General features: G+C 41.3%; 1 protein-coding gene across 3 annotated transcripts; it reads right to left on the minus strand.

Annotated features, from left to right (window-relative positions):
• Positions 1-210: 210 nt before the first annotated feature.
• On the minus strand, positions 211-16,400 carry azi2 (5-azacytidine induced 2). Of its 3 annotated transcripts, none has more exons than XM_056286747.1 (9): positions 16,265-16,400; positions 15,153-15,248; positions 14,749-14,979; positions 13,386-13,502; positions 12,524-12,623; positions 9,511-9,644; positions 8,257-8,318; positions 4,275-4,399; positions 211-901 (listed from the first exon to the last, which is right to left on the minus strand). In XM_056286747.1, exons 3-9 carry the CDS (start codon positions 14,965-14,967, stop codon positions 459-461), a joined length of 1,200 nt encoding a protein of 399 aa, XP_056142722.1. In that variant the 5' UTR covers positions 14,968-14,979; positions 15,153-15,248; positions 16,265-16,400; the 3' UTR covers positions 211-458. The 3 variants fall into 3 exon arrangements, with proteins under 3 accessions (XP_056142722.1, XP_056142721.1, XP_056142723.1); XM_056286746.1 differs by having other exon boundaries at positions 12,518-12,623; XM_056286748.1 differs by lacking the exon at positions 13,386-13,502 and having other exon boundaries at positions 12,518-12,623.
• Between the last annotated feature and the right edge of the window lie 2,048 nt (positions 16,401-18,448).

Here is an 18,448-nt window from a genome sequence, read left to right on the forward strand (position 1 = left end):
AATACATATGCACACATGCTTGAGCGCACACACGCATACTCACATGCACGCTCACATGAACACCACTGAAGGTCTCTGTCAACTTTTCTTCTGCAAAGTCAGATATGTTCTCCACCAATGCGGTCTGCAGAGATGCCACATTAATGAGTGTCCCGGGGTTTGCCTCAAGAAGCCCCCCCCACCCACCCCCGGCTGGTCATGAGGCTGGTTCCCAGGACCAGTAGGTCCAGTTCAGAGGAGTGGTCTTATCAACTTAAGGCAGGTTAGGTGGTAGCTATGTGGCAGCGTTGGAGACGTTGTTCATTTTGTTGAGTCCATCCGTCCGTCCGTCCTTCCGTCCGTCCGTCCGTCCATCCATCCATCCATCCACCCATCCATCCATCCATCCATCCATCCATCTCCCATCCGCTCTTAAAGTTGTCTGTTTAAATCAAAATCATGAGCCATCAAAGTCTCACTCAAAACGGCTTGGCCCACTCGGTATTGGGGGGGCTCCTGGGACTGCAGTTTCCCATTGAGGTGGAGGAGTTGGAGGCGCCAGAGTGTCCCTCCCAGAACATGGCGTCACTGGGCTTGGGGGGGCTGGGGAAGGACCTGGAGCTGTCGTCCAGCGAGGCCTGGTTGAGGGGAGGGGGAGGCAGGAGAACTGAGCAGGCATCGCTTCCACCCAGGGCCTCCCCGGTGCAGTGTTGAGCGGACCAGAGCCCATTGTACCAGCAGTCCTCCCTCAGACCATCCAGCAATGGGGGTTCTGATGGGGCAGCAATGGGGAGGCAGGGGCGGCCGGAACTAGAGGGGACCGGAGGGGCACTAGGGGGGCGAGGCACAGACACCCGGAGCACTGGGTGGTTGTTGTTCTTCTCTACGTCATCCAGACACTGGATCGGAAATGTTGAGGCAGCTAGAGATGGAGGGAGAAAAGGAGAAAGATATAAGGAGGCAAGTACAGCAGACAGCAGTACATGAGGAAAGGGGGAAAAAAAAGAGGGGAAGAAGGTGTGAAGGGGGGAAATAAATGATTTTGATAGTTGTCTACGAAAATAATTTCATGTTAAGGAAAACTGTCCACAAAGATAGATATATAGGTGGTAAAATGATTTTGATAGCAGTAGGGTCAGCAGCTGTTGTAGAACTGATTATCTGAAATTTTGGACGTTCACAGATCACATGATTCACTTTTTAAATTATCCAATCCCTGGTTCAACCAAGTGCTTGACTGACAGACGATGGTCTGCACCCCCACCAAAAAAAAAGCACCAAGCTGCCCAGTCACAAATGCCTTTTCGCCAAGAATGATTGAACCCAACCACTATGAAGTACCTTTATGGATATGTAGCTGGGATGAACCCTGAGAAAAACAGAATATAGAGAAACAGAGAAGGATGTGAAGTGATAAGATAGTGGTGAACAACTGACCTGACAGATAGAGTATCTACCCGTAAACCATTTAATAGTAAAAACAATTCTTAAATTGAAAAATACAAGAGAAAATTTTGTTCTTTAGGGAGCAATCTTTTTTTTTTTTGGATTTCCCCTTTTTCTCCCCAATTGTGCCCGTCCAATTATCCTATCCTACTCTTGCAAGCCGTCTCGGTCATTGCTCCACCCCCTCTGCCGAGCCGGGAAGGACTGCAAACTACCACATGCTTCCTCCGATATATGTGGTGTCACCAGCCACTTCTTTTCACCTGACAGCGCGGCGTTTCGCCGGTTGGATGTAGCACGTGGGAGGATCATGCTATTCTCCCAGTTCCCCCTCCCCCCTGAACAGGTGCCTCAACCGACCAGAGGAGGCGCTAGTGCAGCGACCAGGACACATACCCACATCTGGCTTCCCACCCGCAGACACGGCCAATTGTGTCTGTAGGGACACCCGACCAAGCCGGAGATAACACAGGGATTCGACCTGGTGATCTCCATGTTGGCAGGCAATGGAATAGTCTGCTACGCTACCCGGATGCCCTTTAGGGAGCAAACTTAACGGATACCACAAACATACAAAAAATGCTATAGTACGCTACAGTATACAAAAATGCTCACTAGGAAAACTGACAATCTGAAAGGGTGAGGAGAATCTTTTCACTACTCTGAATAAAACAGTGAAGGTTCCTAGTAATATTACTTTTTCTCTATCATTTCTCTAATATTTTAGACAGCAGGTGAAAAAACCTGAGCTGTCTATCACATAAAACAGTGTGAGTAACATAGAGCTACATCCTCCTCGCTGGCTGAGAGATAGTACTGTGTTTGACATTCTTATTTATGGATTAAACCTCAGCAGTGACAAATAAAGTTAGGGTGTGTTAGGCAATGCTTGTTGACCCCTGATAAACTAATACCCTGTCTGGTGGAAGGAAGAGACTTGGGGGGACAAAGAAAATCACACATTGCACTGAAGACTTGTGGATACATCCTGCAGACAGCTCGGTATCGTACAGTAAAAGCCTCATGCCATGTAAAACCACCGCCACCGAATATGAAGCAATATAAAAGGTAATCATGATACTCACCAGAGTAATATAAAACCCTGATCAAACAAACCAGAGTGGATAAACAAAGCCCCCCCCCTTTAATCATATCAAGCGTATCCTTACATGTGAATATAGCCAACGAGTCAGATACAATATCCAAAATCATACACACATCATTGCTTTGCTATCAAACCGTCATCTTGAGCAGATAATAAAGTTCAAATGAGAGTTCCTCCTCCTGCTTTCTTCCCTCCCATTGTCTATCCATCCGTTCATCCCTCCCTCCCTTCTACTCCTCCAACAAAGGGTCTCCTGAGGCCTGGATTTGAATAAAATTGATTCCAAAGGAGGAACATTAAGAGAATACAGATGCAACACATCATTGAATAAATACATTGCGCACTCTCTCTCTCTCTCTCTCGTCCTTATTCCTTTCCGTCTGTCTCATCTAAATTATAGGATTACCCTCTCATTCCATGGAACAAATAGGCCAAGATTTATTTTCTCGCAATACTTCATTCTAATTTACACCCTCTGGTCTTCGCTTCTGTCACAAAAATGGGAACGCACAACAAAAAAAAGCAACCTACTCCTGGGACAGAATTCATCAGTTTGGAGGGAGGCAGCAAGCCATGTAGAGAAGATTGGTAATCTCAGATTTTTTACAAATTTAAACAAACAAATGAGCTAAGAGGAAACCTTTGAGTAAGTAGCACTGCGTCAGTAGCAAAACTTAGCAGAATAGCATTCTCCTTAAAGAAAAAGCACTGGGGGCTTCCTCAATCGTTGGGGGGGGGCTTGACTAGATGTTGGTCATCGTGGGTAACACCGGGGTTTATCACGCCAACTCAGAATTGGAAAAAAAAAAGTACTGACGTAAGTGACATTTACAGCAAAAACACTCATTCAGAACCTCAGAGCAAATGTCCTTCAGCTGCTGATTATTTTAACTAGTTATTTCAACTGCACAAAGGAGCATATGCTTGATTTCGTCTGGCTCGGATGCATTTGTGTAAATTAAAAATGTGCTAATTTGTATTTTTCCACATGGGTGCATCAAAACCTGCTTCAAGCTTTCATAGTCTCACATAACCCTAGACATAAAAAAAAACAAAAAACACACAAAGACAACCTGGTTAAGGCTTTCCTTCTCTGAATATGTAATATTATGAAATTACTTGTGATAACAACCTAGCTCACACATTTTACAACAACAATGACTTGCCTTCATCTATATATTTTGTTTTATCTCTTCCCTGCAGCTTAAATAGAAATGATTAGACGGAGGAATGGATGGCTGGATGGATGGCGGAGAATCATTGCTGGGAACTTCAGACTTTAAACCTCAGTAACAGTAACATAAGCATTATAGATGATATATAAGTATTATAGATGATATGAATTTGAATGTGATATCACTCTTAAAACGCTACACTGCAACAATCAAACAGAATACTTCCCATGCATTATGTCCCGTTAGGTGGAGCAATCCAACTAATCTATTCAAGACATATGGGAAAAGGTGGTTTAAACTGGAATCAAGACTATTAGGTAGCTTCAGTAGAGGTATACTAACCACAGACGTGTGAAAAGATTGCCACCCATACAGAACAACTCGGGGCTGAGGTGGTGTGAAAACACACAGCAGAGGGACTGTGGTTTATCACACACTTTTACAGACCTTCATCAACATAAACATATATACCGAAATAACTCGAAGAGGATGACTTATAAGAGTAAAAAAAAACAACACACGAATTACAAAGCATGTATGTGCACATGTGTGTTACCTGCAGGGCTCACCTTGTCTGTTGTCATTAAGCAGTGGCCTGAGTTTACTGACCAGGCCTGTTTGGTGCTTCAGTTCTGAGTGAAGTCGTGTGATTTCACAGCACAGAGCCTCATAGGTCTCTCTCATACTCTTCTCCCTGTAGATATGGTCAATTTGAATCAAAATATTAGTTTTGGTTCATTTTACGCCTCTGGGACAACGTACAGTGGACAGAAACATCAAGACAGTAAAAGTGGATCACACACAGCAAAGGTCATGAGACAGACGTGAAATGAATGACACCAAGACCTTATTTATCAGGCAGAATAGATGTTTATGTGGTTAAGTGCAGGTGTTTACAATAGTTTAATGGACGTTTTTGGGAGTCTGAATAGTTGAGGAAAATGCTTGTTATCTCACAACAGCTCATGTGCACACTTCCAATTATATGTACGGAAACATTTAAATCTGTTAATGTTATCTACAGCTAAAATGGATGGCATCAATAAAGTCTTCATCTGGGAGGGCAATTCACATGTAAAGTAAAAAGTCTGGCAAGTTGGAGTGGACCACTTAAAAAAAGTGTCGATGACTAATCTAATTGTGTACCAGAACTGCAGACATACACGGCCCAATAATTTGATCAAGCTTTGGCATTTGACTCCTGAATACATAGATTGCCATTGACTGCACTGAGTGTGCATGTGCAGATAGGGGCTCCATCAACTGACACCTTTACTTCTCTAAATGGGAGAAAGGTAACGCTTTTAATAGCCAAACTGTGTTGTCTCATGGCCTGTGTGCAGCCATCTTCTTATTTGGATCACTTTTAGATTCTCTTAAACTTCACCAACGCCATGGCTATCCTGAAGACACTGCATTTGTTTGTCTGTTTACCCTGCTGAATAAAATGTACTTTGATACTGTACATAGCTAAACATAATAATGAATGAATAATAATGAATGAGAACATTCACAGACATAATGCAGAACCTTTACTCTGAAAAGTTCATATTTTCTGCCTTTTTGATGCCATTCTGCTCTTCAGTTGGATTTGGAGCCTTCCTTCTACACTTATAAAGAAATGTATGAGCGTCACTTTATAATGATTAGTTGCGACATGAACCCACTTTTAAGTTTTGAGGGACTGGTATTTATTGACATATATGCATGAGTATAGATGAAATCTGTTCTCCCGAACATTTTGCAAATCTGGTCAAAAATTTTCGTTTGGGTATATATATGCAAAAATAGACACAAATTACTCATAAATGAGGTCCACTATCAGCCCTTTTCGACCAAAGTAGCACCGGTTCCATTCAGGATTTTGATAACCTTGGTGTTGTATGGCGAACGGGCCCGCATTTCGACCAGTTTTTAGCGGAATCGTTGTACGTCATCAACAGGGGACTTTGTGCGTTGCACACCGGATCTAAACATTAGCTACATCCCACTGAAACCCACTAGCTAGCAATAATATGGCATCATATTATTACGTCATCCAGCTCCACTTTTGGGCAACTCTTTTTTATCGTCTCGGTAGTCCTTCTTAAGTTTTTTTTTAACTTGTTGATAATTTGTTCTTGCGTTCGAGTGAACTCATTCTTGGCCCTCTCTTCTACTAATTCGCCATACAGCTTACTCTTTCTTGTGCTACTCTCGAGTTTTTCCTGAAACTCGGGAGATGCCCAGATAACAACCAAACACTGAGTTTCCTCAGCTGACCACTGCGCACCCTTGTTATCTGCCGATTTCGCCATTATCTACCGTTAGGCTATCTCCTCTCTTCTTCCTCTGGAATGTCACGTGCCCATTGATGTCATCACGGTTTGCGCCGTAAAACCTGCTATTTTTTGGTGCCGGTTCGGAACAAACTTTTCGGCTTCGCAATCAATTTATTTTTGGTCGAAATGCTCTGAACCGTTCAAAAAAGTGTTTGCGAACCGGCACCGAACGCGTTCCCTGTTGGTGGAAAAGGGCTATATTATGTGTACATAGTATAGGTCTGCAACAGCCTTGCTAGGACCATCAAAGGGGTATACCACAGGATGTCAACATACTTCTGCTATTCCTCAAACCTAGTATGTTTCCTTTTGCCAAGACTTAAAAAAAAATCTGAATGAAATCCAAAGCATTTTTGATTTGGGGCTTAAAGTTGTGCAGGTTGATAAACATGTAAAAGAATAAAGTGGCACTACAAAACCCCGAAACATGTGGTTGACCTTTCACATCAAATCTGCTCCAAAATTACTCATTCCTGAATGAACAGATGATTAAGGGATTATTCAGTGATGATTTTTTTTTTACTACTTTTATTAATCCCTGTGGCTCTATTCTTTTTCAGCATTTAACCCATCCTAGCTGTGTAACTAGCAGCAGCGGGGATCCTCTAGTGCAGCGCCCGGGGACCAACTCCAGTTTGTCTTGCCATTCCTCGGTCAGGGGCACAGACTGGAGTATAAACCCTAACATGCATGTCTTTTTGATGGTGGGGGAAACCGAAGCACCTGGAGAAAACCCACCGCAGACATGGGGAGAACATGCAAACTCCACACAGAGGATGACCTGGGATGACCTCCAAGGTTGGACAACCCCGGGATTCGAACCCAGGACCTTCTTGCTGTGAGGCGGCAGCGCGAACCACTGGGCCACTGTGCCGCCCAGTGGTTAACGCCCAGATTCTCTCAACAGATGATTTTAGAGGTCTGCCGCAGGTTTTCTTTATCTTTGAACACAAAACTGTCACCAGCAGTCTTGTCGAGGCACAGAAATTCACAGGCATAATAAATTGGTAAGAGCAGGCATAATCAACATTTGCACCACCTCCTGTAACCACATCCTATTTCTATAAGGCACATTTAAACAACACCCCAAGAGGCTTCCCAGAGGTAAAAATATCACTTATCTACATTAATGTCAGTGTTAATACTGAAAAAAATTAAAAAAAAATCTCAAGTTAGAAAAAGGAGAATAACCAATAAAACAATCCAGCAACTGGGATAATTTAAAGTGAGATCATATTTTTACCAAATGATAAGGACCAATGGATTAAATTCTACACTTCATAATAACATGGGTTAAATTCCGAGTCTTACATCAACGCAGTAAAAATGGTATTATGATTGTATTTAAAGCCAGCAACACCTAAAAAATTGGCCTTTCCACACTTATGCTAAGAAGATGTGAAATCTCATCAACACTTTGCCTTAACCTGGCTTCCGTTTGAATTAGAAAAAAAAAGAAAACATCAAGGAATCCGTGAGGTAAACCCTACATCATTTGCGTGGCTTATGAAAATGATGCTGTAAAAAAGACGAAGAGTGGCAATTGTCTACACATTGCTACACAAATTTATGACAGATAACCCTTATTGTAAATTGGAGGGGGAACCGTTCACAACACTACATTACACCACTGCCTGTTAAAACAGACTCTGAATATTTTGCTGTAGACATATAGACTGTATACACGACTCAAGCGAACATTATTAACTTAATGGTTCTACTACAGCCCCAGTTAGAGGTGCAGATGCATGCAGTCAAACAAAGCTGCACCCTCCTCTAGTGGCCAAAGATTACAACTACATGCCATCGTGCAACGGTTAGAGACAACACCTTCGCTGACTCATCCCAGATGAGTCAGTGATGTGTCCGAGAAATGGATGCTTTTTTGGCAATCTGTGCTTTTTGAACGATTTTTGATTCTATTCTAACCCCATAATGTTCTGTTCACGAATTAACCATGGATGTACTGTTCACCGGCCACATTTATCGTGGCCACCTTTGGATTTTATAGCAATACAAATTTAAAGTTTATTTGAAAAATAAGCAACATATCTAATTTTCACCTCAGTTATTTATCATATTAACAGTATTTATGGTGGATTGTTGTCATTCAAAACGAGTAATTTTTACCTTGAACAGAATACATGGGTTAAAACTTAAAACTGGTCAGCTTAGAAGGTTTGGACAGTTGGGAGCCATTCTTTAAAAGCGGCTTTATTAGGCAGCATACCTGGTGTTATACTCAACATCATGGTCCTGTTCTGAGTATGGTCCACTGAGCCCATGTGGTTCCTTAGACAAAAAAACAACAACAAAACAAACAAACAAAAAAAACAAACAAGTTAGACCAAATAAGATGTAAGGATGTTATATGAGGTATTTTCAGGATAAATAGCCTTGGACAGAATGATATGTTATGAAAAGTTGCACTAAATTCCTTTCCATATCTTTACACGTCAATCTCCAATCATCTCCTATTTATTTCGGTCCAAGTGAACCCTATCACCACTGTCGAACCTTCTCCTCTCCTCCCATGTCATTACCTACTGCTTCAGAACCGGTAGTTGATTATTTTCAGTGCCACAAATGCTTCCCTGGTTTTGCCTTCCTTTTCAGTGCCTCTGCTCTGCTTTCCCATGCCCTTGTTACTACTTGTCTTGATGCATGCTCAATAATCCTGGTAAGAAAATCAAAGAAGGTTGAATCAGTTCATTTGGATACAATGTTTATTGACATAGTCAATACAGTATCTGTCAATAAACGTTGTATCCAGATGAACTGATTCAACCTTCTCTGACTTGTTACTACTACTGTCATTTAAGTGCCATAACTGTCACTATACTCTCTGAAGAAACATTACAAGACTGGTTTGTATGAGCAAGAGGATGGGTTTGCAGAGCAAAACGAGCAGCCTATTCATTTCGGCCTTTGCGGTGTGTGCACGCTTGTTGAGCCAAACTAACTGAAGTACTCCCAGAACCACCTCATAACACGCAATAGTCTGCAATCTATCTCCCGTGTAGCATTAATGGTTGTCTTGTCTTGTCGGGAAGCGTCTATATTAGGGGTGGGCAATCTTATCCAAAAAGGGCCAGTGTGGGTGAAGGTTTTTGTTCCAACCAAGCAATTACACACACGTGTCTCCTAATCAAGTTCCTCAGCAAAGACTCTACTGGTTGATTAGTGGGGTCAGGTGTGTAACTGCTTGGTTGGAACAAAAACCTTCACACACACTGGCCCTTTGTGGATAAGATTGCCCACCCCTGGTCTATATTTTCTTCTCTACCTCACTGCCTTTGTTTACATCACTGTGCTGCATTTCATGACAAACAAACAACAGGAAGCTGCAGCAGGCACACACCCAATTGAATGTGGCGACTTCTCTGATTTTGCTTCAATTGTTGCCCATTATGTTCCTGCAGGCAGATTACTCATTCTACCCCTTCTCTTTTGTCTGCTCATGATTTAAACATTCCCCCCTTACCTCACATCTCTCCAGCAGCTTGCTGTTTTCCAGTGTTAACCTCTCCAGTTCCTCCTGCAGTTGGTGGATCTTCAGTTCACTGTTGGCCCGGTCCACATTCCAGTAGTCCTGGGGGCTGTTGAGGCTCTTCATCACTGGACCCAAACCGACATGAGGGCAAATGGAAAAAGGAAAGGCACAAATTAGAAGAAAACAATTCTGGACTGTCAGTGCAAAAGCACTTGGTTAGCAGGAAAAAGTGAGCAAATGTTAATTTTGTGTGACACTATTCTGTGTGTCGGCTGGCCAGAAATTTCAGTTATATCCCATCATATGTTTAACCATCCCACCCCAAGTTATATTATGGAATGATGTAATGCATTTTATTATCATTATTGTCATTACTTTTATTATCATTATTATTATATTACATATTAAAAATGCCTTAATTGCTCTTAAATTAAATGCATAGTTAAATGAAGATCAAAAACAACTCAAGCATATTGAAAGAGTTTACCGTAGATTTAGTACAGTAATATTGGATTGCCTGACAAAGACAATACTAAGGGAGCCACCAGGGATTATTACTCTGATCATATTGCCGAGTTTTTCTTTATTTGTTTAACTTTTTCCATCTTCTGTATCTAAATCCAGAAAAGAATCATCAAACAGCTTGTCTGAGGGAAAGTTTTGTTCTGATAGTGATAAAGTTCGATAAAGTTTGTATGCTCATGTAAGGAGATGTATTTTTGAGTGTTGTGCTAGTTGAGAGTGAAAGATGCTAGTTGGCTGACATAAGATTCACACATCTAGTGATTTGTACTTGAGAGTACCGAGAGTAACTAGGTTAAAATACTATATGACAGCTAAATAACAAATTTGCCTCAAACCTTTATTTTTACCCTGCTGTCTCAGATGGGATATTGTTTTTGGTCTGGTTTATTTCTTTTGATTGTTTATGTGTTTGCAAAATTACTGAAAAACTACTGGCTCAAATGAAACAGAAATAACAGCTTGTATTGTATACCATCCCAGAAAATTCCAATTAAATTTAGGACTTAGCTGGGTCACAGTTGTGAGCATGGTTACCAAAAGGTTGTACATTACTTTGTTGTCCTTAATTGGCCAGAAACAGTCTAATTGACTTCAAACTACGGCCAAAATCCATCTTTCTAATTCTAAGATATAATTCTATGCATTGTTATTGTTTTGAAGATAAGTAGGATCTGACGTTAAGGGTGTCATCAGTCAAAATGACATATATTCCAGTAAAACTCAAAAAATGGCTGCAGATAGCGCCTACCATATTAGACTGAGAGAAATTTGTACGTGGGCTTTCATTTGGCATCATGACCGTTGAACTTGAGTGACTTTGAAAGGTCACACTCAAAATAACAGGATTTTAAAACACTATAACTCATAAACGGCTGCAGATGACCAGTTCACTATTACAGCCAATAATCCTACTTGCACTTCCACATGGCACCATGACCTTTCACTAAAACAGTACATTTTAGGCCAATAGTGAATATGCAACAGCTTTTCTTTATCAGGCATGTAACTGTCACATAGACCTCATCCGGTATAATGATGAGTCTGCATATAGACGGGAGGTTGATCAGGTGGCCCTCTGGTGCGGCCATAACAACCTGGACCTTAACATGCTCAAAACTGTGGAGATGACAGTGGACTTCAGGAGGAGCCCCCCCACCAGTGCCCCCCTCACCATACTCAGCACTGTATCTACTATGGAAACCTTCAGAGACCCACAATCCCCCAGGACCTAAAGTGGGTGTCCAACACAGACACAATAATCAAAAAAGCCCAGCAGAGGATGTACTTTCACTGCCAGCTCAGTGAGTTCAGCCTGCCTCAGGAGCTGCTGATACAGTTCAGCTCTGCAATAATCCAGTCTGTTCTCTGCACATCCATCACTGTCTGGTTTGGTTCGGCCACCAAACAGGACAGGAACAGACTACAACGGACAGTCAGGACTGCAGAGAAAATCATTGATGCCAACCTGCCCTCCATTCAGGACTTATCTCCAGAGTCAGGAAACATCACTGCAGACCCATCACACCCTGGCCACAACCTGCTCCAACTCCTCCCCTCTGGTAGGCACTACAGAGCACTGTATGCCAAAACAACCAGCCACAACAACAGTTCCTTCTGCACGCCGTCACTCTGATGAACACTTCAAACTGTCATACAGTGTCAGAAACAATCCTTGTACAATATAACTATAACACTGAACCATCCACTCTACCTGCAAATACTAAATTATATATCCTGTAGATTAAACACAGTTTTAACATATCATCTTCAAAAATAAATCTAAGCATGCTGTATAGTATACTGTTTATTGGATAAATGTATATTGTCATGTCCACCAACCTCATCTATATAAAACAACTTGTTAACAAATTTATTCCAGCATCTTTGCACTCTGCACCATTGCACTATTGTCTTCCTATTACAATGTCACTGTTGATGTTTTTTTAATAATATACTCTTTATATACATCTATATCTGTACATAGTCATTAAATGTTTATGTCTTAACTTGTTCAGCTTTTGTTGTCTTTGTTTTAGCTGCATGTCTATTCTGTGTAAGTACATGGAGAACAACAGAGGAATGACATACATAAGTAAGCTATCAATAAATAACCATTCAGCCAATGTAATGCTCATTGATCATATGAACCCTCCACTGTACTATTAATGCACTGCAAGGCTCAGATGGATTGAGTAGAACAATTCGAGTGCAAAACTCCACCAGCTCAAAAAGCTTGAATGTTCAACTCATTTCGACGTCCTGATTCAGATCTAAAGATTCAATAAAAAGAATCGAACCGCCCCCCGCTACTGCGTATATCTGCGTGCATGACAAGCATTTGCACTAAATTGAAATTCCAAACACATCCCCACCAATTGGTGATGCGTATCCGAGCAAACAACAAATCATGTTGCTTGGATAATGTTAAACTGCTGATCAGCTGATGCATAGAAGTGAGTCCTCTACACTGTACCTGTACCTTGGCTGGTTTCCATCTCCGTCTTCAGCTGAAGTAGTTCTAACTCTTTGGCCTGGAGCTGCTCCGTCAGCAATCGCTCACTCTCGCTCTTCTCTTTTTTCTTACAGTGTCAGAGAGAGGACAGTAAGAGTATATTTAAGAGAAAAAAGGGGAGGGACGGAGAGGGAGAGGGGGAGAGAGAGAGAAAGAGAGAGAGAGAGCAAAGGGGTGGGGGCAGAGAGTTGGGACAAGTAGTCAGAGTTAATCACAGAAAGCTGAATCAGTTCATCTGGACACAACATTTATTGAGAAAAACGTTTCATCACTCCTCTAAGGGACCTCTTCAGTCTCACCTGACTGCACGTATCCCCACACTTCTAAACAATACATTGGCATAATGACCGAAAACGCTGGGTTTCATATGCAAATTGCCATGAGCATTAACTAGAGTTACGATGGCAATGTGTACTATTCACAGAGTTAATATTTATGTGAAAGGCAATACATTACTCCATACTTGTCACAGATGAGTACAGAGTTATGAAAGTGTGTTGGGCAATCTATAAATAGTTGTTAACTTGTTCATATTTTCCAAGAAGAATGATGGGGTCACTATAACACTGTTTCCCTTCTGTGTCACCTAAATAATTCTACGATTAATTAGGCACCATCTTGGGTCTGTGGTAGAAAGAAAACAGTTAATATAACTATAAAGTTCATACTTCTTAGGGTCTGTCAGGACTTATTTATGTATTATATTACTGAAATAATCCAGGTTAAGATGAATGTTGATTTTTTTCAGGGCTGAATCAAGTGCTAGTGGTATCATAAATGTGATCCCCCCCCCCCGAACTACTACTTTTACTACTAATAATTGACATACCAGCTTGTTGAGCTCCATCTGCAGGTCCTCTTTCTCTATATAGATACCTCGATAAGCACTGAAGGCTTTGTTCACGTACTGAGGACCCTCAGACGGAGGTGCATCTGGCCTGAAAAGCTAGGGTAGAAATACAATAAAGTAAATATTGAACGATTTAAAGAAAAGGAAAGGAGATGAGAAGACAGAAGCCTGACTGTCATGATACCTGACCTTAAACTTATGTTGTTGGCCAAATGCTTCAAACCAAAACCCAAAAGAGAAACTTGAGGGGGAAGCTACCCAGCATGCACATTTTGTAGCAGTTTCACTCAACCCCCCGTCTTTGCAAAGGCCTAACTCACTATCTTTACAACTTGTTTTAAGGAGGTAAATCAACCTTTCTTTCGCCCCTCTGTCTTTCCCATAAATTTGTTTCTCCCTCTAACTACCCTCTTCTTGTAAATAATGGTTGAAAATGCCATTATTTTCCAGATCACATATCCTATTTAAGATTCTCGTGATTTATTTCACTGTGTTTACATGTTTAACTGGGCTAAGCAGTCTTATCTGATACTGCAAGATGGCACTGAAGGCAATGGCCCCCTCCTTCAATTTTTTGTTTTCCTAGGTTTTCATTGTTGTTAGTATTATCAACTGCATTTCACCTTGTATGTTCCTATTCTTATTTTGTGTTAAGAATCCTTTTTTATTTTACTCTAGAATATATTTTACTGAGCTTGGAGACAAAAAATGCTTGCAACTACTGCTACTTTGCTATACTGATGCTGTGCTTTTTTTTTGATTACCCCCCCTTTTCTCCCCAATTGTATCCGGCCAATTACCCCACTCTTCCGAGCCATCCCAATTGCTGCTCTACCCCCTCTGCCCATCTGGGGAGGGCTGCAGACTATCACACGCCTCCTCCGATACATGTGGAGTCACCAGTCATTTCTTTTCACCTGACAGTGAGGAGTTTCACCAGGAGGATGTAGTGCGTGGGAGGATCACGCTATTCTCCCAAGTTCCACTCCCCCGAATAGGTACTCTGACCGACCAGAAGAGGTGATAGTGCAGCAACCAGGACACATCCCCACATCTGGCTTCCCACCCGCAGACATGGCAAATTGTGTCTTTAGGGACGCCTGACCAAGCCGGAGGTAACACGGGGATTCAAACTGGCGAGCCCCGTTGTTGGTAGGCAACAGAAAAGACTCCCACGCCACCCGGACGCTGCGCATTTGATTTTAGTAATATTACTTAAGCTGACATATACAGCAATAGATCATTTCCAGCATGTTGTTAAATTTCCAGACTTTTTCAAGCTTTCTCACGGGGTTCAGTGTTCTCCCAACATTCACGAAATATTGGAAAATGTATCTTATACCTTGTCCTCCAGCTGCTTGACTTTCTTCCTCAGTAGCGTGTTCTCTCTCTCTGTATCTCTCAGTCTCTTCTTGATGTCCTCGTAGGCTGTGACCAGGGCAAAGTGAGATGCAACTGACTCATCGCCGGCACACACCGAAACGGGGCTCTCGCCAGCAGTGCCGTAGGCTGTCTCGTGTTTCAGGATGCAGATGTCATCATCCACCGCCAGGGTCTCCATGCCTGCACAGGCCTATAGTGACAGATAACAGATCCAGGAAGTACATGAGCATTTTCATTGAAAAGTGAGATGCATTCTAACAAAATTAATGCTGAAAGGAGACACAAAACACGAACATTTATAGAGATTTGGGAAATTCTTGTTTTGAAATACTAATAGACGCTAGCCATGTTATGAAGACAAACCTGCCTGTGGAACTTCAAGATGCAGTTGTTATGGAGCAAAACGCTGGAGAAGGTTATGAAAAAACTGCCAAAGCTTTGAACCTTCCTAAGGGCATCCTAAAGTCCAGAATAACAAAATGGAATTAATATTGCACAACCCAGACAATACTGAGGTCCATCCAAACAAATTGAGTGACTGGAAAAAAAGGACAATTGTCAGAGCAGTGATCAGGAGACCTGTCACAGCTACCTCCAGATCTTACCAAATTTACACGGGCAGGGAGAGATGAGTGACCAACCAATACAATTTACTATTACAATTTATTTCAACGCTACTATGATATTCCGTATTATTTCAATGCTATTATGCTACACCAAAATCGCACAATCATCATTTTTTAAATAACAAAGAGGTTTCCTAAAATCTACGGAAGAGGTCCTCGGTCTAACAACTTAAGATAATCAGCAAAGTGGACCTCTTTAGCTGGAGTGTGAGTTGCTGTACCAATGCCGCTTAACCGATGATGTCAGCATGCGATGATGCAGCAAACAGACGAACCAAGTCTTGGGGACCTTATTTATTAACACAAAGTAGTTTTGAGTATCATCACAAAGACATACACCAAGGACACACCGCGCTTAGGTTTACCAACGAAGGTCTTTCTTGGAATCGAAAGTGGAAGCTGTGTAGGTTAATTGCAACGAAACCTAACATTAAGTCAGAAAAGAATTTATCAAGTACCATCAAACCGAACGACTTCTTAAGCCTAATTGCAGCGACTACAAAGAAGTCACATTTCAACAGTCAAACAACCGATATGATAGAAGCTAGGACATCTGAATTAAATCATGGCGTAAACTGTACGTCGTTGCCTTTATTACACGGAACTCACAAAACGATGTTAGCTAAGTTGACAGTCAGCAAACCTGTCTCCTCGTTGATTAGCGATGGCAAATCGCAATGTGAAGTTATCGTCTCGCTAGCTAGACGGCGAATTCAAGGGTATAAAGCAAGATCAGTCAAGCACCGATGTGTTGTAGTGATAACAGTTAGCTAACGCTTAGCTCATGTTTGCTAGTGGCTATTTAATACCACCGCAGCCGATCATTTTTCAATCTCCACATTCACTAACCTTGTCAAATACCGTTTTAAATTATATCACGCCGTAATTCTGTTCCACATATGGAGACAATTAATTGAGCGTCTGAGAAAGAAAAGAGACCAATTTAGCCTACGAAAAAAAACAAAGAAACGGGGTACTTCCACCGTGTCAGAGCTGACAGGTGAGAAAACAAAAACTTCCGGGAGTCACTTGACCATCAATGGTTTCAAAATAAAAGCACGGAGAGGATGACAAAATAACATCTAAATTTATGCGAATTTAACTCATATTTCAACTTTTAAGTTGTTTCTTTTTTAGCTCTATGAAACAAAACGTGGAGCTATCATATTTTGATAAACTGTAAAAAGTAGTAAACGAATCTCAAGAGAATACATTTTACGACTGAACGATGTGGTAAAGTACACATCTCCACAACGTGACAATACACGCGATATCTTGCTGTGGCGGACCATTCAAAATCAGCTGGTACGTTTTGTCCCTGTAAATAATTTTTCAGTGTCTCAGTTTCAGCGTCTTAGTTGTGAGTATGCTCCATATGCACAGTCTTCTGAACCAATTGGATTTAACTGAGATGAAGAGTTAATTAACTTCCATTGTTTTCAATTTAACTCACACAGCTTGCTAGCGAAACCTAACATCTGTCATTGACTTTGCAAGCACTATTTCTCGTTAGCTGATTGTTTAAGAGCTCATGGCCGAGAAAAAAATTAAAGGCGTGAAAACGTCTTATTTTATAGGCCTTATTTTTTTACCTATAGTTATTCTAATGGCCCACCTTTTGGGCTTCTCACAGCGGAAGTGAGCTCCATGGATAACTCGAGACCCTGCCTGTTTTACAAGAAACTACCAATAACTACAATCTCGCTGCCTATCCAGTCTTTGATGAGGATCAAGTCTGGGTCCAGTGGGAGACTTCCAGCTGCTTGAAGTGGAGGCTTGTGTTGAAGGTGGTGTCAAATGAGATTTGCTAATTATACAGTAATACAAGTGCACAAATATGCTTTCCCTCTATACAGAATAAACAAGATCTATGATCATAGATTGGAGAGAGAGCACCCTTATCTGTACGCAAGACCGTAAGGCACATTGTAGTGTTGGGGTTGGATAATTTGTTTTGTACTGGAACTGGTACTGAGTTGATAAAATATCTGGATACGATAAACTTTTTTTCTTTTTTACTCAAAATCTATACCTTTATTCTACAACTGCCATCAGTTGCTGTGGCATAGTAAAACCACATACAGTATTATAGTTAAAAGGTCATTAGGTCTTTACTGTGGCTTCAGCAGGTGATGATGTCATGCAGGTACACCTACACCCACACAGGTAGCATGCTTAATTTTATTCATTTATGACACGATGGTCGATTGACAAAAATAGACCCAATCATCAAAAATGATGAGTTCCCCTTTTCTTTTTTCTTTTTTACCAAAAAAGGTTCAAATGGATTTGGATTCGATAAGCAGATTTGAAGCTGAATTTACATTCAATAAAATGCTATTTAACCCCAACCCTGTACTGTCTGAAGCAATAGACTATTCATCAGTAGTTGTAAAAAAATACAATAACCAAAAGAAAAACTTATTGCATTACAAAGACCTAAAGGTCACAAAAAATAATTAGCTCGGAGGCAGTCAAAACTTCAATCATTTAACTGCACTAGAACATTGAAAAAGATCGGTGGATGTGAATCCAAATATATTTATTGATATTTCCTCATGCGGATTAAGGATTTTATTACAGTGACTCCCAAAAAGGGCATTCATGGAAATGAGAGCATCTTCTATCCAGACAAGTGGTGTCCAATTGAGCAACATGCATAACTCAGTGTCTATACTATTCTGCTTAAGATTCTGCACATTGTCCAAGTTGGTGGACAATTTTGATGCAGAGATAGACACGGAGCAGGCCTGGTTTTGCAGTATGAGCACAGATCCACCTACAGCTCATGCAGTGTGGCCCAGGGGCACATTCACACCTTCTCCATGCTCCAAAAAGGGCTTCAGATTTTTATGTTCCTTGCTTGGAACTTGTTGGAAGTTTGGTCATGGCTAAAGTAACAATGTGGCTTTGGTGTGTATGGATTATTCCCTGATCTGATTTCACAATAGCCCTTAGAGCTGCATGATGAAATATTCATTAGTGATTGAATTTTTAGAATCTTTGCTGTAGTTGAAGTATAGTCGAGGTGCC

The sequence above is a fragment of the Lampris incognitus genome, chromosome 9, assembly GCF_029633865.1.
Source record: "Lampris incognitus isolate fLamInc1 chromosome 9, fLamInc1.hap2, whole genome shotgun sequence".
Classification (NCBI taxonomy): Eukaryota; Metazoa; Chordata; class Actinopteri; order Lampriformes; family Lampridae; genus Lampris; species Lampris incognitus.